Consider the following 23,884-nt stretch of genomic DNA (forward strand, 5'->3'; position numbering starts at 1 on the left):
ACCTAAAAAGATCATCTGGAGCCACCTGCTGGTCAAAGGTTGCATTGCATCTCTTGTTGATGGGAGGTTCCTCGGTCAACTTCATGCAACTTTGATTTGAGTTTGCTTATTGCTTTTAATTTTACATATAACCTCTATGTAAAAGAATAAAATTATCATTTTGATTAAAGCTGTATTCATTTCAAAAGCGTGAAAAATTTTTTTTGCTAATACATTACTGAATAAAAGGCTTCATTGCATGGATAAAATGGATGATTCTCATTGAAATTCATGTTCTTATGAGTTTTTGCTGTTTTGTTACATTAAAATGAAGGAACTCAGAAAAAGGTATCAAAGTTAAACCCAAAGTCCAGCAACATGAAGCTGCCAACACCTGAACACCTGATTGACTTGAAGTCTCACTGTCAAACTGGGAAACCCAAAAATCGAGGATTAAAGGTCCTGTGGGGCTTTCTGGTCCAGACTGGTAGACATGTGATGGCCAACTGGTTGTAGTGGGAAGACAAGGCAACACAGTTTTATTTGTGAAGCACATTTTCAGCAACAAGGCAACTGAAAAGTGCCTTGTTGGAAAAAGGAAAATAAAAACTATGCTGTTATCAGTACGTGTTAGATACAGTGTTAACGTAGATTAATATCAAGCCAAACTCAATTTTCATGAGCCAGGAAGACGAGCGTTTTGCTCCTTTATTACGTCTTCTTGACAGCTTACAATTTTGTGCAGTGGTGTGGAAAACTCAATGAAAGGTTGAGTGAAACTATAAACAGAAAGAAAAATACAATAAGCTGTTAAGAAAATACATTTAAAATATGGTAGTTTTAAAACTTATGTTTTGATTGAAGTAGCCTAATTATAGTTTTCGGATTAATAACTTATTCTGCCCTATTGACCTTTATGTTACCTGTAGTTATAGCAGATTGTTTGCTAAAATCTTTTGGAACTGCCCTTTGTTTGTGTGGGAAACAATCAGGAGAAGTTCCAGCTTTCACACTGATCTGTGAAAAGCCATAAAACAGCAGTTCAGGCCAGTGAAGGAGTCTCTGCTTCCACTTTGTTTAGATAAAGGTGACAACTGGTGTTTGATGTTGGAAACAAATTGTAGGGAGTTTCTAACTTTTAAGAGGTCAGAGACAGCTCCTGGTTGGATGAGCAAAGATACGCCTTATTTGAATAAATTAAAGGGAAGAATAGCCTTTACTATAAAATTTGTACACGTGAGGAACAAACTAGATTTGCTTTTACAACTCTCCAAAGACGTCTTTGCTTTTCGTTCTTTCTTTCTTCTTCTTTTCTATTTGTCTCAGGTAAATGTCTGTTTTAGTGTGTTTGAATTGTCTGTGTTGTCAATGTGATTTTATACTTTTAAATGTTAGAATAAACTCTGAAAATGTATGGCGTGGAGCGTTGACTGTCATCTCTGTGTGGCTTTTGTTTCCACGCATGGAATCATTGAATCCGGGAGCACAAGAGAAAATAATGAACCAGAAGTTAATGATTTTATTCTCTACAATGCATCAGCCCTAAATGCACAGAATAAACTTCTAGTGTCAGAATAGAATTAATCTTCGCTTTTGTTAAGAAACAGTCACGTTACCGATTATTATTATGCAAAAGACTATTGGGACTGTTGAGAAAATTAATTTGAAAAAAGCTAGTTTTAAAACTTAACATGTCTTGATTCAAATGGCCTAATTGTGGTTTTAAAATTAGTAATGTATTCTGGTCTATTGACCTTTATGTTACCTGTAGTTGCAGCAGATGGTTTGCTAGGATCGTTTGAACTGCCTTTTGTCTGTGTGGGAAAACAATACAGGAGAAGTAGTAGATTCTCACACTCATCTGTGAAAGGCCGTAAACACAGCAGGAGTTTCTGGCTTCAGATAGAGGGTCAAAGATAGCTCCTGGTTGGATGAGCAAAGATACGCCTTATTTGAATAAATTAAAGAAAAGAAGATAAAACTTTCTACACAGAAGTAACACATTAGATTTTGCTCTTGTAAATTCTCCAAAGACGTTTTTGCTTTTTGTTTGTCGTTTCCAGCTTTTGTCTTTTTCTCTCTCAGGTAAATTCATGTGTTTGTGCTCTGAGGTTTCTGATGTTATGTGATGTGTTTGTCTGGTGATACTATGCATCTGTCTTGAATAAATGCTGATTATTGTGACGCTGTTATCTCTGTGTGATCTCAGTCGTTGCGCACAGCATTTTTCTGAACCCGGGCATAAGAGAGGATTTAACGAGTCAAAAGGTTTTTAAAGTTCAAGAATTTTTCCTCTCTTAACAGGACATGGCTAATTACTGGAATAAACACATTTGGAAAACTATCTCTAAATAAACTCTAATAAAACATATAACGCCAAACAGAACACAGATTGAACTTACAGCCATTGTTTTCAATGATTGAAGACACTCGAGGCGAAGTTTTGCTTTCTCTCCCTAAACACGTATTACTAACTGCAACTGCCTCTGCTACCCACAATGCACTGCGACTTCAATTCACCTTCAAAATAAAATACAGATAAATCAATGCTGAAGAAGTTTGAAAACTAAATTATTAAGATCCATTTCCAACTTCCAGCCTTGGGCAGAACAAAAACCAACAAACAATGTATTGTGTTGCTAAGCTGTTCAGTGATTCATAAACTAACATCAGTATTTTAAAGTCTCTGAGCTGCAGGGATTCAGTGGAAGGACTTTAGGTGATGTGCTCTAACCTCCTGGTTTTAGTCAGAACTCCAGCAGCAGCATCTGGACCAGCTGCAGTGGAGGATTGATTTTTAGTCAGACCTGTGAAGACGCTGCTGCGGTAATCGACGTGACTAAAGATAAACTCATGGATGAGTTTCTCTGCATCTTGTGGGAGCCACAACCCTCAGCAGCTAAAGGGCAACTACATTTTCATACAGAGCTAGACTGGTTCAGTTTATGGCCCTTCATAGATTAAATAATCATTTGAAAAATTATTTATTCAGCTCATTTTCTTTCTGATAGGAACATTTTACTTGATGATCAGGAATATTTAAGTGTGTTTTTAAAAAAGCTGTTTGCAACTAAGCAGTTTTAAAACAGAATGGTGACAGATAGCTGAGTGTTTGTGGTTTTTATGTTTCTCTTAAGCTCTTAAGTCATTTCAATGTTTCTCCTGATCTTATCTGGTCTGTTCAAGCACTGAGGCTTAAAGTTCAACCAGAAATCTAGAACTGGGGTTGTGAGCAGAGCTCAGAAGTAGTCAGTATCTTGCATGCATGGCTCTCTGAACGACTGGCAGAAACAATAAAACGAAACTGTTTAAATCTCTCAACAAAAATTGTTCTATCAAAAGGTTTTCACACTAATTGTTTCACATCAGTATAAACAGGAAATTATTAAATTTATCTCACACCGACCTCATGCGATAACAGAAACCATGAGTTGCTTTATCTTACTTTATCTTTCATTTTTCATAATTCTGCATGAAACTGAACATGTGTATGAGCTGTCAATAGTTTTACACAGAACATAAGAAAACATTTTCTTTTCTTTAGTCCAATCAAATGCATGCACATCTTCATGTGCTGCTTTGGCAGCATTTTCTTTTAATATCTCCATGGATATTGTAAGGTTTGATGTCAGGGTGTAACTTTATGTTGCAAGTTGCACGTGCAAAGAGGGGCAGATGGGCCTTCAGCCCCTTGCCCCTTTATCCTTGATGCCCCCAGTGCCCTTTTGAATTGTTTTATTTTTTTAATTGTTCATTTATTAATTTTTTCTGTGTCTGGAGGCCTGCTTGTGCCCCTCAACAATAATATTTAGCTAAATATAATAATTTTGGGAAATGAATGAGGATTCTCAGTTCCTCTGCCTCCTTGTTGTTCAGACACCAGGCCCAAGGTGAGGAGGACGGGGGCAGATCTGCCCTCTAAACTGCATCATACTNCAGAATGAATACAAAAATTTAAGAAAGAAAGGATGCATGATCTAATTCATAGATTCAAAGTGGAAAAGCTACAACTGTACATTAAGTACTTTTTAAATATTTTTTTTTTGTTCAGCATGTTGTGCCCTAGCACTACAATGGAGTGCTAGGGCCATACTTAGAAAAAATAAAATAAATAAAATTACAAACAAAATCATGAAATTACGAGAATAAAGTCAAACTGAAATGAGAATTGTGAGAATAAAATTGTACGATTCTGACTTTATGCTTGTTGTAAACTCATAAAATTCTTGTGATATGATGAGTTCATTGTCATAATTTTATGTATTTTTTATTGCCTCAGCATGGCATTAATAATCTGTTGCACCTTTTCTGTTCTTCATAAAATTACAAGAGTAAGAAACTCATGTTATCGTGTGTATTGGCTTTCTGCTGGCGGTTTAACCACTCATGACTTGCAGAAGATAATTTAATCACTGCCAGTTTCTCTGATTTCTCCTCAAAGATTCTTTGAATCCTCGAAACTGGATGTGGAAACATTTTATCTGCTTTTAAAATGCATTTTTTTAAACCTTGGTATACTTGGATACAAGTTACCGGCCTATTGCCATTTATTAGTTTCTTATCAGTCGAGAATGAAATGAAATAATTTAAATAAATGTAAAATTTTCTGCAGCTCAAGAAGAACGTAACGTCATTCTTGGAGGACTTGAGATATTTGAGCTGACCACCTGCATTCGCTTCGTCCCGTACAGCAGCAACGATCGGGACTTTATCTACTTCAAATCAGAGGAGGGGTAGGAACACACTGTTCTCACACACACACACACACACACACACACAGGCATACAATCCTGGTACTTATATGGGAACCGATGACTTTGTGTTGACTTCTACTCATTTTAGTAACTGCATTTATGCCCAGTCATTTTCTCTAACACTAACCATAATGACTATTCCTTAAGGCAGTGTTTCTCAGCCTGGTCCTCAGCGACCCCCTGCTCTGCATGTTTTAGATGTGCCTCTACTCCAGAACAGCTGATTCAAATGATTGCATGGCCATCAAGTACTGCAGAAGCCTGTTAATCACCAAATCCAGGTGTGCGGCAGAAGGGAAACACCTAAAACATGCAGGGCAGGGGGGCGTGAGGACCGGAATTGAGAAACACTGCCTTAAGGATTAATCAACCAAACCTCTAAACAATCTATACATACATTCTGGCTTAGAAACGGCAGATTGAGCCTAAGAATCACATGATCTTTATGCATCTAAGACAGTTCTGAACACACTTATAGCCACGCCTTGTTATGCATGTTACTGTTTTTCTCACTTTTTTGTGTGTAAAATAAGAATGTGTCTAAATTTAGACAATGCGGTTTCCCTGACGTAACCAGCATAAAAAGAAGAATATCAGAAATATTATGTGTTAGGGAGGTCTGAGGTTCAAAATGCAGGAAAACATTTAGAATAATTCTCTAAAGTAAATGGAGTAAAACAAATGCATCACCATTAACAATGTGGGGTTTTTTGTTTTGTTCTCCATGTTGAACATGTCAGGTGTTGGTCCTTCGTAGGACGTCAGAGGGGAGGACAGTTCATCTCCCTGGATAAAGATGGCTGTTTGGAGCATGGTACAGTTCAGCATGAGGTTCTTCACGCTCTGGGTTTCCACCATGAGCAGGTCCGCTCTGACAGAGACCGTTACGTTTGGATTTATCCCCAAAACATTAACCCAGGTCCACACTCCAGTTTGTGTTTTTACAGTTTCCAGATAGAAAATATTTATGGTTAAATGTTTGAAAATAACTGATAAATACTTTGTCTTTTCTTGACTGCTGAACAGGAGCAGAGAACAATTTCAAAAAAGAAGTGACCAACAACTTGGGAACTCCCTACGACTTCACCTCTGTCATGCATTATGGAAAGTGAGTTGCAGGAAACTTCTCTCCCATGATGTGATTCATTCAAACTCATACAAAAGCTTGGAGATTTAGCCTGGCACAGTTTTTTAGTTTTTTTCTGATTGGACAACTTTTTAAACTTTTGGAAGAGGAAGGCCTATCTGGAGAGCCATACTGAAAGAAACAGCATAATCATCTTCGAGAACCACTCATACTTAATTTTAATTAAATATTTGTATCTTCTTTAAGATATGCTTTCTCCAAAAATGGGTTGCCTACCATCATTGCCAAGTCCAATCCTAACTTTAACTGGGGGGGAGCCACTAAGATGAGTACCTACGACATCGCCCGCGTCAACACGCTTTACAGATGCAGTGAGTACTAAAAATAGTTTAAAAGTCTTAAAAATCTCTGAAACTGTTTTAGTTGTCTCTAAATGTCTCTACTTTCTCTCTCAGAATAAAATCTCCTGAAGAAACAACAGCCAATAGTCAAGAATTGATCTGCTGCAAGAATATAATCAGCTCATAAAAAGTTAAACTGCAAAAATCTGGCCACTTTTTAAAAAGATCATCTGGAGCCACCTGCTGGCCAAAGGTTACATTGCATCTCATGTAAATGGGAGTTTTCTAACCCAGATTTATTAAAAGCTTTGATTTGAATTTGCTTTTTGCTTTTTACTTTGCAGAGAGGCTGGAATAAAATCATGGTTTTGATTATAAATGTATGTGTTTTTATTGATCAGCGTATTATCTTCATTGCAGAATTAAAGGCTTCTAAACATGGATAAAATTAATAAATTTTTCTGGTTGTTTTTTAAGGTGTCAGTTGAATAAAGTTCAGCATTTGTGTTGAAGTTTCGATTATTTACAGCTAAGAATTAACAAAGTAGCCGTTTATATTCACAGCCTTATTCTGAAGTGGGTGGAGACTGTTTATGCAGCATTTTTCATCCCCAAAAACCTTTTCAAACAAAAAATACAAGAATAACATCAAAACACAGAAAATGGAGAACAAGATGTAAATACAAAGTCAGTAAATAAGGGCATTACAGAGTATGTCAATTGAATTTAACACATTAGCATTAGCTTCTGCTAAAAACCAGGTGCAAAAATGGACCAGGTCCAGTAAAACACATAACAGCAAAGTTCACATGGAACACCAGAACCAAACGATTAAAATATTGATCAGGAAATCAGTGTCAATACTTCAGACTCTCTCAGTCAAACTAGGAAACCACATCAAGATCCTGAGGGACTTTCTGGTTCTGACCAATAAACACATGATGCCCAAACAAACTGCAGGCGGCGGTGATCGACAGAAGAGTACGGCATATCAGGAGCATCGCAGATAGAAAAAAAGAACGAAATTTCCACCAAACTCAGAAATTTCCAAGTGCTTTTTAAAGATTTCTCAGAGTATTCACAAAGTTTCTTCTAGCAAATTTTCAACTTTTCAAACTGAAATTTTCACGTTCTGTACGAATGTCTTTAGATTAATCTAAAACATTTTTTTTGTTTCTTCTGAAATTTTGACTTTTCAAAAATTTCCAATTCTTGTGGAAAATTTCTGAGATTATTCTGAAAATTATTTTTTTCTAGCACATTTTTGACTTTTCAAACTAGTCCTAGTTTTTTTCTAGAAAATGTCTAAATGTCTCAAAATTTCTGAGTTTTGTGGCAGAAATGCACTCCTTTATCTTCTAGAAAAGGAGGTCATTCTAACTGAAATGGCCTTATTATGTTGTAGAAAACAAAGCGATGGCTAACATTAAGAAAGAGCAACATCAAGAAGCTTGGGAAATACCAAGAACTCAGAGAGAAAAGCATGGCGTGTCTGACTGTGTCAGTGCTGGTGGGGCTGTTGCCCTGAAACTGGAGGGATTACTGCAGCATATTTCAGGAACAACCCTGGAGACCTCTGTCCAGAAAAGTGAAGTCTTCTTCCCCCCTGCTAATTTTTGGCTTTGCTGAATTTTCAACCTCATTGTCGTCAAAGCTGACAGGAAGGCATTAGGTGGGGGTGGAAATGTTGCTTTAGGCTTATATGACCAAAACAAATAATCATGTGCTTCATGTGTTTCATTTTCTCTGGAACTGTCTAGTTTGTCTAAAAAAAGAGAGAATCAGACAGTTTTAGCCATGCAAGGAAATGAGACAGCAAGTAAAAAAATCCCCCAAGAATCAGGTTAGCGTGTGAGTAGGAGTGTATTTACAAACCGTGCAAAGACGATACTGTAAGGTTAGGAAACATGTGACTGCATTAGATGAATCACTGTGAGTCACTTATGCTGCCATCATCTCCTGCATGTGTCAGTAACAGCATTACTAGTTTACTTCCTATTTTTACTCTTCCTATCAGACAACGTTTTGGATTTATGATTGGCCTTAAAAGGACCTTAAGACATTTTCAGATGAGTTTATAAACTGAGAGGAGATGAAGATCAGCTAATTTCTGACTCCTGGTTCTTCAGACAAGCAGCTCTTTGTTTCTTTACTTCAACATAAAACTTGTGAGGATCATCATCATGACTCCAGCTTTTATTTTCTTCTTCTTCTTCATCTCAGTGATGGATGTCTGTCTGGTAAATTTGGGATTTCTGGTTTAATTTCCTCAGCTGACAGAAACCAATTTGAAGCAAAAAAAAAAGCAATTATTGACAAACATACCTTCTTTAAAAAATATGTTTTTTATTAAAGAAAACATTAAAGCAGATTAGTCAACCAAAAGTTTATTAACTGGCTGTTAATGTGTAAATTTGTGTTTATGTTGCAGAGTGCACCTGCTGAAATGAAAAATCAAACCGGTGAGTTGAAAACGAAGCTTTACACATATAAAACGCAAATATTTCAAACCTAAAAATCTTCTGATTTCTCCTTCAGATGAGTTCACAGACGACGACCCAAGGCCCAAAGTTGACTTAGGTAAGGCACAGATTATAAATAAAACTTCAAAGTACGCAAATTAAACATTTAAAGAGTGAGTGGAGAGAAAGCAAATAAAACTTCCATCTCTGATAAATAAATTTTAATTAGAGAAATTTGCTTCTGAACTGTCACTTAAAAACACTTAAGTAATTTTGTTTAGGATGACGAGTGCAAATGTCCCATTTCTGCTTTTAGACTTCATGGCAAACAAAACACTTCATATTAGATACAAATATTAAAAATTCTTATAATGATGTTTAATTTACTAAATTAAATTATATGTTCAGTTTGGCTCCATTGTCTGTTTAGTGTCATTGCACTGGTAGCTCTGAAATATCAATTAATTTTTTTTTTAAGTTTTCAAAGTTACTGTACATGAAACAAATTTATTTTCAAATGATCAAATGGCTCAATTATGCTGCCAATGGACATGCAGCTACTGACTGACGCACTTGTTCGGAATAATCCAAAAGGTAAAACCAATAATCACAGTTAAAGGAAAAAACCTGATGAGCAGGAATTAAAAGAAAAACTGACAGAAAATGAAAAAACTTAAATTAGAATAAACTAACAGCAAAAACTATTCAGGAAGAGGAAAACCAGAACAACTTATAAAAACAGACCTGAAAGAACAAACAATGCAAAAACTATGAACCATAAATAAATCATAACAAAAGCCGCAAAACAAAACCAAAACACAGGAATCATGAAAGTTTTTTTTTTACCATCTTATTTCTTATTTAATGGAAACAAATCAACTGCTTTCACAGTGAACATAGTTGAACAACCACAGCTGATCTTGCTGGATTTGTTTCTTTGTCTTCGCTGATCATTTTACAGATTAATTTTATTCCAGTGTTTATTTTTACTTTTTACTTCAAATTTTCAATTGTACTAAAATTGATATTAATCTATTCTTTCTATTTTTTGTTGCAGAAAATCTCGTTCTCCATGGAGACGTTGCCGTAACAAACACCTTTTTCAAGAATGCAGACCCGTGTACAGCCAGAGGCTGCAAGTGGCCCAAATCTGGCCGTTACGTCAACGTGCCTTACCAAATCTCCTCTGAGTTTTGTAAGCAGTTTTAGCTTTAATTTACAAACAAAATGTGATCAAATCTGTTATTAAGTTATTTATAGAACCAAAGTTTTAATGGATGTAACTTTTCTGTTATCTGCAGCCCAGCAGGAGAAGAACATCATCCTCAGAGGCATGCAGAGCTTCCACCAGACCACATGCATTCGATTTGTCCCAAAACGTTCTGACCAACGAGATTACATCCATTTCTTTTCTCAACGTAACGGAGGGTAGGAAACAAATGTTCATTTAAACTCTGCCGCTACAGGTGGAGGCGGCTCCATCCTTTGTTTCTGCTCCAACTGCATTTCCATTAACCATAAAATGGTACAAATTGAAATTACGAAAATAAATTTGCTTAATGTAAACGCAGCAATTTTGTATTTCGCAAACACTGGAAACACTTTTATCACATCACATGAGACACGTTATCAACAAGTGGATGTTACTACTGGAGCAAACTACAAAGAAGAAGACAACAGGAAGTAGTTGGAGGATGATGTTGCAGCATGATTTTAACATGAACAAGCTCACGTGAATTTATTTATGTCTTACTTAATATACAAAACTGAGAACTTTGCATTTTCAATATTTATTGTTTTTGTTGCTCTCAGCTTGCAATGTTGAAACCTCTCTCTGTCTGTCTAAATATAATGGTATTTAAAAGTAGCAGTGTCTTTGTGCAGGTGTTGGTCCTACATCGGCCGTCAGAGAGGGCAACAGTACATCTCGCTGGAGAGAAGAGGATGTGTGCACCACTCGACTGTGCAGCACGAGATTCTTCACGCTCTGGGTTTCCACCATGAGCAGGTCCGCTCCGACAGAGACAGATACGTCCGGATTCTCTTCAACAACATCCAGCAAAGTTAGCAGCTAAAGTTTTAACAGTTCATTAAAAAATGTAGAGTAAAAATACTTTTAAATTCTGACATCTTTTAAAATTGTATCCTGATTCATGAACAGGACAGAGGGGCAATTTCAAAAAAGTACAGACGAACAACTTAGTAACTCCCTACGACTTTACATCGGTCATGCATTACGGCAAGTGAGTATTGCTGATTTAAAATACATCCCTGTCTGCTAAAAACGCTTTAAAAACAAATACCTTCATGTACGAAGATATTTCAACTTTTAAGATTTCTTCTTTTGAGTTAGATTAGGTTTCTCTTGAGAGGGTTCTCAGGTTTATCATGCATATACAGAATTTGAAGAGTCACAACTAAAATCGGTAAATTGAAAAGTTTGCATTTTTGGGACAGCAACACAAAATGCCAAATCAGTCTGTCCATTTTCCACTCCATCTCATCATCACTCGTTACCAAAACCCCAAGATGATTCAACTCTTCAGCTGTTTTACATTTTTTGATTAAAGTGGAAAAACAAATTAGTACAACTATCGTGTTTTTGTTTTGTTTGCTTGCTAAAAGGACTAAATCTTATTTGCATTAAAGGAAACTAAAAACCCATTCATGTCTTCATCTCTGTATTTGACAATATTTGAATATATTATGCTTTTAAAACTGTTAACTTGCAAATCCCAGATTCCACAATTTCGTTTGAGGCTGAGTTTATCTTTAAAATCCCATTTAAAAACAGTCCTTTTTACATTGACTTTTAACTCAAACAGTTTTATTTCTTTTTTATGTTACGTTATCTCCCTGTTTCAGACAGTTTTTCTTGTGCTTGTATTTATTTTAGTGATCATTTTGTTGAATCATCGTCAGTTTGTTTTTTGTTTTTGTAAAACTCTTTTTTCGTGGTATTACTTTGCATCTGCTTGTGTTTTCTGTAAGATACGACTTCACCAGTAACGGACAGCCAACCATCGAAGCAAAGTCAAATCCTAACCAGCAGTTTGGAAACGCCCGTCAAATGAGCGCCAATGACATCACTCGTGTCAACAGGCTTTACGAATGCAGTAAGTAAAAAAAAAAAAAAGAAAAGAAAACCTGTGTGTATTCTCCTTATTTGTTGTTCTTGTTTCTTTATGAGCATCTTTTTTTTCCCATTTAACCCAGATACCTCTCGACGGCAGTATCGCTACTGAAACACAGCGTCTCAACGCACCAGATATGGAGCTACGCTTCTGCCAAGTTTAAGAATAAAATATATTTAAAAGTCTGTATTTTAACAATCACATTTTTATAAAGAAAAACTATGGCAGATTTTTAAATAATAGTTGATTCAATAGAGATTTATATGTGAGCTCCCCCTGCTGGACAAAGATGGCATAGCATACTGTAGTTCAACAGGAAAGGTTTAATAAATAACTGCCAAATGAATGAATAAAAACTGTTTTGAATTGTATATCTTTGTTATCTTGTACAACGGAATAATTAAATTTTGCATCACAACTCTAAAGCTCTTTAAGTGCTTTTTTAAAATATATGATTGTTTAAAGTGTGATGATTGTTTTTTTCTTTTTTTTCCTGCCAATTTGAAGGACTTCGACTTGGCGGGAAATTTAATGTTTTTGATTCTTTATTCAATGTTACATAACTTTGTGTTTTTGTGTTTAATGATGTAAAGCACTGCATTACTGCTGAAATGTGCTATACAAATAAAATTTGATTTGTTTTTGATTTGAAGTGACTCTATAAACATCTATAAGGAGTCAATATTAAAGTGATACTTTTATAATAATGTAGAACAAAAAATGACATCAGTGGTAAAACATAACTTGACCTTCCTCCAAAGAATGAGCATGTTTAAAAACTCAATGCATTTCTTAAGATGATGCAAGAGCACCGTTGGAACTGACAGTAGGTTAAAGTCTAGCCAGTACAATGCTTTAAATAAACAGTCAAAACCACAGAAATGATGCATATGCTTTGGCTTTAATTGTAATTTGTACAGAATAAATGATAGAAAGGAAATGTGAAAGTGTAAAATGCATTAAAAGCCATTAAAACGATACCTAGTTTTCTCTCATCATCTAACACATTTGGTTAAATTTAACTGTTTACTTGCTCATATTTTTAACATAGAAATTAAGTGAACTTTTTTCTTTCAGTACATTTTCTTTTTTGTGACATAAAACATTTGGCATATTTAAAATTAATTATATAGAAAGCCATTAAATATTCCATTTTCAAAAGAGAAGCCGTGTTTTAAAGCCAAATGTATATCTCTGTTAACTGAGCTGTTTTTCCTAAATACTGTATTAAATTATAAACAGAGAGGCTTAATTATTTATTATTAATATATATATTAATATATTTATTATTATTTATCCCACAAATTAAAAATAACTGTGAGTCAGATTTTCTGAATCAGATATGAAACATAAAAAGGAAAATGAGAGGATTATAGAGATTCTGGCTTGAGCATTTCAGATAATTTACGCTGCAAAAGTGACCCAACAAACCTGACCTGCTTCCTGCATGAGGTGGACCAAAGAAACAATGTCTAATACATAACTTCTACTTTCATGAGTCAGTTATATATTAATAACCAGGGTAAATGTGATGTATTTCTCTGATTGCATGTCATTTATGTCTAGAAGGGAAGTTGTTCATTTTTAGGATGTTTAGGCCTGGAGGCCAACCTCTTCAACCCAGGAAGTCCTGCTGAGGGAAGAATCAGAACCAAGTGACATTAGCATATTTGAATGTCAACAGCATGATTCATTTATGCATTGTGTTTTACTCACTGCATTCATAAAGTTTGTTGATGCGGATGATGTCATTGGCACTCATTTTCTTTGAATTTCCAAATTTAAGGTTTGGATTGCACCTGGCAACAATGGTTGGTTTTCCATTTTTGGAAAAGGCATCACTGAAAATAAGGCATTCGGTCATTACTGGCAATTATCTAGTTTACTGTTTCACATTTATGCACTTTTCTCTAATTAGATGAAAAACAACTACACACAGCAGGAGAAAAGAAGTTAATTTATATTCACATAAAGCAATACGTGCATTGTCATAAAAACTCACTTCCTGTACTCCATGACAGAGGTGAAGTCATAAGGAGTCCCCAAGTTGTTTGTCTGCTTCTTTTCGAAAGCAAATTTATAATCTACATCAGAATTCAGAGCAGAGTTAAACCTTTATGCATCATTTTTACACAGACATGTGAGTCAATTTATTTTGTGTGTGTGAACTAACTGGGTTCAATGTTGTCAAAGAGGATCCTGACGTAGTTGTCTCGGTCGGACCGGACCTGCTCATGGTTGAAGCCAAGAGCATGAAGAATTTCATGCTGCACAACTTCATTGTAAACGCAGCCTGGTTTCTGCAGGGACAAGTACTGTCCCCCATTCTGACGGCCCACGTAGGACCAGCACCTAAAACGTAAAAAAACTAAATATTTACAGTTGCACAAAGTTTTGTACTGTCAGAACATGGCCTGCAATAGTAAGAAAAACTGAGAAGGCGATACATCACCTTCATTCATTCACATTCACACAAGTAAAAGTAAAAAGTTCAGCGTTGTAAAAGTCCTTCTAAAAGTATATTTTTAAAATAGTTACTCAAGTAATTGTAACCAGTTGCTACCGACTCTAAGAAAAATAATGTCTTAAATACATGAAGTTTTACATTAAAGTAAAACTTTAAAGTAATATCACTTTAATTAGTGATAAGAAAAATCTTAAAACAATAAAAAATGTAGAGTTCATTTTACTTTATAATGTGTGATGCAGTATTGGTCGTGTAGTTTCTATTAAGTGTGTGTGTGTGTAAACTAAGTTTTTATTCACTTCTAGGGACCTATTTAGTCTACAATGTGGGGATGTGGGGACCACTGTGTTTGTGGGGACATTTTCATGGGGTCCCCACGAAAATGAATGGAAGACAATGTAAAGTCCCCACAAGTCATAAAAACATAACTGTGTGTGTGGGCGTGTGCATATGTGTGTGTGTGCGTGTGTGTGTGTGTGTGTGTGTTCCTACCCATCCTTAGACTCGATGTAGATGTGATCACGATGTCCAGGCTTCCACGGGATGAGGCGGATGCAGGTGGATTGGTTGAAGCCCTGCAGTCCCCTGATGATGATGTCACGCTCTTCCTGAGCTACAGACCGGTGGGAAACATGGAACTTTGTGTAAAGCTACATGATAACAAAGAGAGCTAATTTTATATTTGTTTTCATGAGTCGAAGGTAAAATCAAAGATCCTTACAGAAAGTTTCAGAGATGAAGTACGGCACGTAAACGTAGCGTCCTGATTTTGGCCACTTGCAGCCTCTGTCGGTGCATTCATCTGCATTCCTGCTCAAAGTGTTCGGCACTGCGATGTCACCCTGCAGCATAGCTGTTTCTGCAACACAGCAAAAAGGAAATGCAACATGCATTATGGGGAAGTGTTAATGCTCTGCACTGTGTCTGCTTGTTGAGAAAAACCTGTCTTTTTAGCTGCAACATGTACTATTAAATAAAGCTAAACCACAAATTTACAAATTTGACTAAGCAAGTGTTTGTATCTGCAATCAGGTTCCTTTTATTGTGACTATTTTGACTTTCTGTTTTGAAAAATTGTCTTACTCAAGTCAGCTTTGGGTCTTGGAACGATTTCAGAATCACCCACTGACTCATCTGGATAAAAACAAGTAAAAAAAACAACACAGTATTACAGAATTAAAGATCAATGCATCAAAAGCTGGTGATTTTACTCCACTCACCATTTTCATAATCGTCAACTGGTGCACTCTGCGACACAAATAGAAACAATTTCAACAAATGCAAACTTTATCAGATCACTCTTTCTTTTAAAAATAAAACAGATTAAAAGTTCCTAAATATTTCTGGTTGCTTCAAATTTAAACTTTCCAAAACTAAACTCACCAAAGTGACATCTGCCACTGTGAAGATGAGGATGAAGAGCAGAGCTGGTGTCATGACGGTGACTCTGAAATCCAAAACTTCAGCAGTGATGGAAGAGAGGCTGACAGAAGTCTGAAACTGTGCAACTGATGCTCAGCTCTCCTGCTTTTAAGACGTTCACTCAAATCAAACACAGACCATATAAGGCCAATCAGTCTGTGTCTTTATTACTGATAGGCTGAGTTAAAACCCACAACATGTAAAACCTCAGTAAGACAATGGTGCTGTTGCAAGAATCTTGCCCGGATGTTCAGGTCTTGAAATATATGTGACTTCACCTTTACCCTGAATGACTTTTTAAAGTTCGATGATTTTTCATACTATTCTAGCAGCAGCAAAAAAGTTTTTCTGTCCTTACAGTCCAGGCTTCTATACTTTTCAGGTTATTTGTCTCTATGCACCATTCACACCTCAAAGTCACATTTTAATGTCAGACAAATACAAGTATTTTTTCTAAAACAAAGACATTTGGCCATAACTACCATAAGTAAAGTTCAGAACATTTGTTTTGTGCAGTAATGGCAAAATGCAACATTGCGTCTGAAACATTTCTACCAAGAATATCAAAATCTAAACCGTACATGTCGGCCATGTTGTTTTCATCACCACCAAACAGAAAGTTGATTTAGTTCCTGCATGAATTGTCTCATTTCAAGCCAAACATTATTTCAGCATCATAAGAGGCTTGACCTGAATGTTACTGATGCTGCTGTGATGCACAAGGTGCTTGGGGGTATAAGGACTGTCCAACACATAGAAATGTCTATTTTTTAATCAATGTGCATTCTTTACAGAACAATTTTCTCCTCGAAGCATAGCACTTCCTCCAGTTTGGCTTCAAGATTTTATTCATTTTGGTAGAATATTTGTGCAGTAATTTTCTGTAATTCTCTCTCTACAGAAAACCTATAGAAATGGTTTTGCTGGACAATTGTTCTTGGCTGAATGCATTTAAATATATAGTCAATATGTTCAGCAGTTACACTAGCTATGAGTTGTTGGTCTATATAGAAAGAAGTAATTGAAGTGTTGGAGGGTTTAACTAATTTTTTTAGTTCTTTACTCATTTGCAGCTTCCTGTTTGATGGTGATAGTTCTAAAGAAGCTGCACAGAAGGAAATACATGTAGAAATTCATGAAGAAACAAAATTATTTGGTACGCTAAAAATAAAACAAAGAACTGCTTCAAAAGATACTCAGGAAGAGGGGAAATGTTGTAAGTTTATAGACCTTTTTCACCTTATGTTATTAGATTGTGTTTTTTAGACTATATCCTTTTTAATAGTAAAAACATCAAACTGCAGCATTTATTTTCATTCATCTTTTGATGACTATGCTTAGAAAAACTTGATCATACTAATTTCAGCCCTAAAAATCTTGTTGATTCCGGTGACCTGTCTAAACTCTGCTGAAGGTTCTAGTTTCTGGTGAAACGTTATTAGTTCACTTTCATTATTAGTTCCCTGTTCTGAAAATTTTACTTTCTCAGTTTTTTTTTTTTGTTTGTTTTTTTTTCACATTTTTTTCCAAGCCCGTGAAAACCCAAACGGTGGAGTTCAGCCACTCCCTCCGAGCTGCATAAAAACGGAGAAGAGACGAACCTGAACTGCATCCTGCATCAAACTCCTGCAGCATCTGGAAGGTTCTCCGCTTCTCTATACACACCATGATAATGTCACTGAACTGATAACTGTTTTTGCAGATTCTTTGAAATGTTTTCCTATTCTTTGATGCATGTTTGTCACTTGGCACATCTTTGTGGATGAATCACTGTTTGTGATTTGATTTTAGGTCACCTTCATCATGATTCCAGCCGTCCTCTTCCTCCTTTTGTTCTCAGTGACAAATGTCCTGCTGGTAAGTTTGAAATAATGAGGTAAAACTCAAGTTTACCTCATTGAAGGCAATGAGGTAACTTTTACCTTTAATGAGGTTGTAATTCTTGAAAATGAAAGACTAAGTTAAAATAAACTGCCATCTGAACCTGGGAATGAAACTCATAGTAGAAACATATTGTAAATGTAGTGAAAGGGAAATCAAGGGTGAAAAACAGAACACTTCTGCTTTTAGTAGAAAAACTGCTAAAATTAGCCTGGAAAAATATTTTTAGTGGAAATATTATTGTCATTTTGATTTTCGTATTTTCGCTTGTTTGTGTTTTTGCAGAGCACACCACTTGATGATGACAATGAATCTGGTGAGTTAAATAAAATCTGTATTATTATATAAATGTTTAAATAATGTTATTTTTCTGCTTTTTCAGTGGCATCATGTCTTTATACATGATTAGGAGAGAGAATGTTTCAGCTTTGCTAAAAGACAAATGTGCAATGTAATAACTGAATATTCATAATTTAAAAAACATCACGTTGGATGTTTGGTTTGCTGCAGGAAGAACAAAACGGCTTTTGTGTTACACAAAATGTAGAAAACACAGATGAACACGGCTTGATGCTTAATGGGAGATAATCTAAGCTTTAGAGAAGACAGTAGGAGAATTACACTAAAACAGTGCTAAAAGTTAACTTATGTAAATGTAAGTTAGTTGTTGCTTGGGCTTATTTAGGTAGAAGATGCACAATTAAAGCAGTAATTATTTTAATATTGATGTCGATTTTGGGGGATTTTATGTTTGATTTGCAGTAGAAACCCCTAAGCTGCTTGATGACATCGCCATCCCCGACATTGAGACCAGGAATGCGGACCCATGCACCGCCAGAGGCTGCAAGTGGCCCAAATCTGGACGCTTTGTTAAGGTGCCCTACGTGATCGCCCCTGGCTTCTGTGAGCAGAACTGATTGGATAATTATTTACATTAAGCAATCAATGTTGCCTTAATATTGATTTCATTCAACTGACATTGGTAAAATATTCTATTGACTGAACGTATCTGTAGCAAAGAAACAACGCAAGTTCATCATTAATGGCCTCAAGAGCTTCCATGGCTGCACTTGCATTCGTTTTGTCCCAAAGAGATCATGTCATCGCGATTTCATCCGATTCTTTTCAGGCGACGGGTATGAACACACACATGCAAGCACACACACACACACATGCATGCAAATCCATGCAATTCAAACTGTGGACTTTGCTTTAACTGCCATTCAGTTTAGCAGCTGTATTTATGCCTAAACCAGACATGTTTCCTAACCCTAACCTTTGCTAGTCTATTCCTAACCCTAACCTTAGCCCAAACTTAATTCACTCCATACCTCTAAATGTGGCTTCTCTGCTTAAAACAAGCATGTTTAACATGCCAAAGGAAATAAAACCTTTTCAACAATATTAAAGGATAATTTACTTAAAACAAGCTCCTTCATTATGCTAAATGCTTGTTTTTCTTATTTCAAGTGTGCTAAAATATTTGCACAAGAAACTCAATCAAAAATACTTGGAAATATTTTATGTTTTTGCAATGTGCACATAAGAACACAGATGCACTGATCCAGGAAAACTTTCTGTTAGAAAAGTTATTCCAGCTCCTTTAGTGGCTTCATCGAGGAGAGAAACAGCTAAACACAAACAGGAAGTCACAGTGAAAGTTCAGCCAACGGCTTAGCAGCACAACCACAAATAATCACACCAGAAACAATAATTAAACTTCTATTGGGCCCCAGCCTGAGAATGTAATTATTTCCTAAAATATGTTTAAAATGTTGCCTATATTTCAGATGTTGGTCCTATATTGGACGTCAGGGCAAAGAACAGAGAGTCTCTCTGCAGAAAAACGGCTGCCTGTATCGCTCCACAGTGCAGCACGAGGTTCTTCACGCTCTGGGCTTCAACCATGAGCAGGTCCGCTCCGACAGAGACAAATACGTTTGGATTCTCTTCCAGAACATTAAGAAAGGTACATTTGAAGTCAAAAGAATCCATTTCATTATTCTGTACTTCACTTACACAGATTAAAATAAAGGTTTTAGTAAATTTGTATCTTTAAAACATACTTTATTCAATGATGCAAGTCCAGAGGATTGTTAAACATTACATTCCCACAAAAAGTTTCAAATGTTTGTTAAAAAAAGTAGTGATGGAAACAGAATCACCAGGATCTCTTCACTCTGAAGAGCCATTCAAATGGTTCATTTGAAAATGATACATATTTCTATGAATGAGTCATTTTATCCCTGATATGGTTTAGATTTTCAGGAACCTTACATGTGAGGATGAAGTTCACAAAACATTTTAATCAACTGTGTCAAGTAAAATTTATATTTTTGCTCAAAATGTGCAAAATGGAACCAGTCAGCTTAGCAGAAAAATGCGTATGTGTGTATTTTCATAATATTAAGTATATAGCATAAAAATATAAACATTAAATACCCAAGAAGTTCATTACTACAGGTTTTGTGTGAATTAATAGCATTTTAGTTCTATTTGTAATATAGAAACTAAATAAAACAAACAGAAGAGAAAAAAGTACACTTGATTCGCTTTTTTAACTGTTACATCAATCAGTTGACCATAAGTTTAACTAATAATTGTGACTGAATGTTTTCTTTGTTTTGAATCCCTGGATAGGAGAAAGGCACAACTTTGACAAAAAGCAAACTAACAACCTGGGGACTCCATATGACTTCACATCTGTCATGGAATATTCCAAGTGAGTCTTTATGAGCGTGCACGCAGTAATAAAGTATAACGTTTGCTCTGCTTTAATCATCTTTACTGTTTTTGTTCTTTTAAAGCAAAGCGTTCTCCAAAAATGGGAAACCAACCATCGTTGCCAAATGCAACCCAAACCTGAAGTTTGGACACGCCCAACAAATGAGCGTCAATGACATTGCCCGTGTCAACAAGCTTTATAAGTGCTCCTGGTAAAAACAACAAAGATAAACAACTCTTTATCTACATCAAATTACTTATTAGTTTTTATCTTTCTTTCGTTCGTTGTTTTTTTACCCAGAACTGCACAGACTGAAGAGGTCGACCTCCTGCTGCTGCTGCTGATCTGAGGCCTCACACCAAAAAGCTGAGCTAGCATAAATATAGAATATTCTTCTGTCCTTTTCTTTAAATGAAAAATGGAAATCACTGTCCTGTCCGGTTCTGGAAGAAGTTTTTGTCAGCAGGTGGATCAGAATTTCATTGCATGTCAGCCTTGGTACTTATAACCACTGAAATAAACAGCAAGCATCTATAATAACTATAATCACCACTTTTATTTCCCTGCTTTTATGTTTTTGCTTTGATCATCAAAGAATATAATTAATTTGCATAATAAAGAAGCATATTTCAAAGAAAAGATGGTTATGGTGGAGTCATTGTTGGGATTTTTGCTTGAAATACAGAAGAGGATTAGAGCCTCTGAAAATATATGCAGAACGTATATTTTCACACATACGCACACACACACACACACACACACACGCATACACACACACACACAGACACACACCCACACACGTTTGTATTCTGCATAATTGACTGTCAGAATGAGAAATTAAAGACAAAATTCTGCACTGTTTTCTCATATATGTATATTTATTTCATAGTTGCATGACAGTCAAAACACTCAGACACTGATTATATTTATTTACTTATTTAAAAGTAAAGAGAAGTACATCATGTCAAGAGTACTTAGGTACAAAAGTAAAACCTATTCAACAAATATTTGGCAACAGTGAAAAAATACTTTTTAAAAATAAAATCATAAAAGTCCAATATATTTTTGGCCTCTTGGTTGAGTCAGGTCTGCCTTGTCATCTTTTCATTGGATTGCACAAGTCAAGATAGCTCAGGTTAAATTAAAAAGTTAGTTGATGCCTTTTCATTTACCTGGAATTACCTTGAATTACCTGGAATTACCTGTGTTTGACTCTGAATCTTACTTGCCTGTGAAACCTCCAGATATTCCTGTCTTCTTCTTCTTCTCCTTCCTGTTAGCTTCTTTAAACTCAAAACTACCTGATTAGCTTATTTGAAACTCTAGAAAACTTTGATAGAGTGCAACTTATTTGAGTTTTCAAATTTTCTGTTTTCACTAAAGAACACAGAAGATAAAAATATAAATACATCCTATATTAAGCAAACAGTTGAGATCTTTTTACTTTATGTAGCAAAACTTTTGATTAATAAACTTGAAATTATTGCCATTTCAAATTTTATAGCACATTTTGCCTTAAAAATTAACTAACCTTAAAAATATTTATTATTTAATCTTTCTGTAAATTGTCACATAAAACATCAATAGATGGCAGTGGTTTCTGAGTGTCAGGATATTAAAATAAAGTACCCCGTCTATCCCTTCACAGAAATAACTCAAGAAAATAATTTCACAACATTTTTTAACACATGCTTCTTTATTAGGCAAATTAATTACATCACTGCAGAAGTAATCACTACAAAGCAGAATTTCCTTTTTTCCTGTAACATTTCCCTCAGTACTTAAGTAATTTATTAATTACTTAAATACCAAAGTAATTAATACCAAAGCAAATACAATAAAGCAGAAACATAAATGTGGTGATGCTTGCTGTTTATGTCTAAATGGTTATCAGTGATCCACCTTGTGGCAAAAAACCTTTTCCAAAACCAAACCATAATTTCCAGCTGTTTATTAAAGAGGAAGGCATTATTTTTTTATACTAGCTCAGTTTGTTTTTTGATGAAGCTTCTGATCAGCTGCAGCTTCTGAGGCAGGCGTCTTCAAACCATGAACTTCTGATTGTCTAAAAAACAAACATGAAAAATGAGAAGGACTTTCTGATCTACATGTAGACATGTTTATTTGTTTTTCCTTACAGCATTTGTAAAGCTTGTTGACACGGGCGATGTCATTGACGCTCATTTGTTTGGCGTGTCCAAACTTCAGGTTTGGGTTGCATTTGGCAACGATGGTTGGTTTCCCATTTTTGGAGAACGCTTTGCTTTAAAAGCACAAATACAGTGAAGATGATTAAAGCAGAGGAAATTTTATACTTTATTACTGCGTGCACGCTCATAAAGACTCACTTGTCGTATTCCATGACAGATGTGAAGTCATATGGAGTCCCCAGGTTGTTAGTTTGCTTTTTGTCAAAGTTGTGCTCCTTTCCTGTTCATGGCATCAGAACACAGAAAATATTGAGAACTCTTAACAGTCGTAATTATGTGATTGGTGATGTCATAGGTATTTTTAAGCAACAAATTTGCTGAAACTAAGCAGCTTTATTTTTAAAATCGTATTTTTTTTATCTATATAAGTGAAATACAAAATAATGAAATTGATTCTTTTGACTTCAAACATACCTTTCTTAATGTTTTGGTAGCGAATCCAAACGTATTTGTCTCTGTCGGAGCGGACCTGCTCATGGTTGAAGCCCAGAGCGTGAAGAACCTCGTGCTGCACTGTGGAGCCGTACAAACACCCGTTTTTCTGCAGAGAGATTTTCTGTCCTCCGTCCTGACGTCCGATATAGGACCAACACCTGGGAGGTAAACACAGAGTCACTGGTGGGAAATAAACATGTTTTCAGTTTAAATGTTGTTCGTCTAAAAACCCAGGTCTTTGCTGGATTAAAGTGAACTCCAAGCAGACCGAAAACCGCTCCAAAAGCAGGAAGCGGGCAACAGCGCAGGGCACTCTGGGTAAATACAACCAAAACAAACGCACTAGCCTAGCGCTAGTGGGAGAATTGGCTCATTTTCTTTTGTCAAGAAGTCCTGTAGGATTTGTCAGAAATCCTACATTGCTAACATATGATGCTTTTGTTTACATTTTGTAAAGTAGGAAGTTTTGCTGATGTTTTCTTTGGGGTTTTTTGTGTCATTTCCTTCAGAATTTTTTGGTGCATCGCCCCCACAGGCCAGGAGGTGAAAATGTTTTTCAGTTGGTTTGGTTGGTGTGACAGTAGTGTGAAAATGAACCCCAGCAGTTGAAAATGTAAAAATGTAACAAATGTAACAAATGTTTCAATTTTGGTTCCCAATCAATCTGAGTCCTCTGACACGTTATTCAGTAATCACATCAGCTTAAATAAATATAAACTTAATCCATTCTTTGCCAGATCCACTGGTTTTGATTGCAGGATTTTTTTATTTTTTTTTTTTGCAGTGATTTTTGCTTTTTTATATGTATATTTGTGTGTTTTGAAGTTCACATCATTTATGTGTTTGGCTGTTTGCTGCATGTTTGCACCTTCTTGTTTGTCCCTGTGTGAATGTTTATTCACACAGGGACCTTATTGGTCCATAAGGTAGACCTTATTGGTCTATAAGGTAGACCTTATTGGTCCATAAGGTAGACCTTATTGGTCT

General features: G+C 35.7%; 5 protein-coding genes across 7 annotated transcripts in view; 3 read left to right on the forward strand and 2 right to left on the reverse strand.

Moving 5' to 3' along the window:
- LOC103142667 (high choriolytic enzyme 2-like) overlaps positions 1 to 6,540 on the forward strand; it is an 8,549-nt gene extending 2,009 nt beyond the window's left edge. For both annotated transcript variants that reach the window (XM_007558825.2, XM_016674663.1), the window contains 5 exons: positions 4,592 to 4,712; positions 5,474 to 5,652; positions 5,760 to 5,841; positions 6,067 to 6,191; positions 6,276 to 6,540. In XM_007558825.2, the coding sequence (XP_007558887.1) occupies positions 4,592 to 4,712; positions 5,474 to 5,652; positions 5,760 to 5,841; positions 6,067 to 6,191; positions 6,276 to 6,280 (512 nt within the window). In that variant the 3' untranslated portion in view covers positions 6,281 to 6,540. The remainder of the gene's footprint in view (positions 1 to 4,591; positions 4,713 to 5,473; positions 5,653 to 5,759; positions 5,842 to 6,066; positions 6,192 to 6,275) is intronic.
- Positions 6,541 to 8,146: 1,606 nt separating this feature from the next.
- On the forward strand, positions 8,147 to 12,344 carry LOC103142668 (high choriolytic enzyme 1-like). Its single transcript, XM_007558826.2, has 9 exons — positions 8,147 to 8,401; positions 8,593 to 8,623; positions 8,700 to 8,741; positions 9,681 to 9,818; positions 9,925 to 10,051; positions 10,508 to 10,686; positions 10,785 to 10,866; positions 11,615 to 11,739; positions 11,840 to 12,344. Exons 1-9 carry the CDS (start codon positions 8,345 to 8,347, stop codon positions 11,866 to 11,868), a joined length of 810 nt encoding a protein of 269 aa, XP_007558888.1. The 5' UTR covers positions 8,147 to 8,344; the 3' UTR covers positions 11,869 to 12,344.
- A 295-nt stretch (positions 12,345 to 12,639) lies between these two features.
- LOC103142669 (high choriolytic enzyme 1-like) lies at positions 12,640 to 16,854 on the reverse strand. 2 transcript variants are annotated; one of them, XM_007558828.2, is made up of 10 exons: positions 16,843 to 16,854; positions 15,608 to 15,748; positions 15,445 to 15,472; positions 15,308 to 15,358; positions 14,946 to 15,083; positions 14,717 to 14,837; positions 13,931 to 14,109; positions 13,760 to 13,841; positions 13,474 to 13,598; positions 12,640 to 13,387 (listed from the first exon to the last, which is right to left on the reverse strand). In XM_007558828.2, the coding sequence occupies exons 2-10, from the start codon at positions 15,659 to 15,661 to the stop codon at positions 13,320 to 13,322; spliced, it is 846 nt and encodes a 281-aa protein (XP_007558890.1). In that variant the 5' UTR covers positions 15,662 to 15,748; positions 16,843 to 16,854; the 3' UTR covers positions 12,640 to 13,319. The 2 variants fall into 2 exon arrangements, with proteins under 2 accessions (XP_007558890.1, XP_007558889.1); XM_007558827.2 differs by having other exon boundaries at positions 12,640 to 13,390.
- On the forward strand, positions 14,977 to 20,891 carry LOC103142670 (low choriolytic enzyme-like). The gene is made up of 10 exons (XM_016674664.1): positions 14,977 to 15,024; positions 17,254 to 17,288; positions 17,438 to 17,503; positions 17,813 to 17,843; positions 18,290 to 18,430; positions 18,543 to 18,663; positions 19,318 to 19,496; positions 20,168 to 20,249; positions 20,335 to 20,463; positions 20,554 to 20,891. Coding segments are annotated over exons 3-10 (738 nt in total). The 5' UTR covers positions 14,977 to 15,024; positions 17,254 to 17,288; positions 17,438 to 17,449; the 3' UTR covers positions 20,555 to 20,891.
- Positions 20,892 to 21,909: 1,018 nt separating this feature from the next.
- The window catches only part of LOC103142672 (high choriolytic enzyme 2-like), a 3,547-nt gene continuing 1,572 nt past the window's right edge, over positions 21,910 to 23,884 (reverse strand). Inside the window, exons 5-8 of the mRNA XM_016674668.1 lie at positions 22,877 to 23,055; positions 22,601 to 22,682; positions 22,391 to 22,515; positions 21,910 to 22,317 (exon numbers count right to left, since the gene is read on the reverse strand). Of these exons, the coding sequence (XP_016530154.1) occupies positions 22,295 to 22,317; positions 22,391 to 22,515; positions 22,601 to 22,682; positions 22,877 to 23,055 (409 nt within the window). The 3' untranslated portion in view covers positions 21,910 to 22,294. The remainder of the gene's footprint in view (positions 22,318 to 22,390; positions 22,516 to 22,600; positions 22,683 to 22,876; positions 23,056 to 23,884) is intronic.

The sequence above is a fragment of the Poecilia formosa genome, unplaced genomic scaffold (genome assembly GCF_000485575.1).
Source record: "Poecilia formosa unplaced genomic scaffold, Poecilia_formosa-5.1.2 Scaffold99, whole genome shotgun sequence".
NCBI classification, from domain to species: domain Eukaryota; kingdom Metazoa; phylum Chordata; class Actinopteri; order Cyprinodontiformes; family Poeciliidae; genus Poecilia; species Poecilia formosa.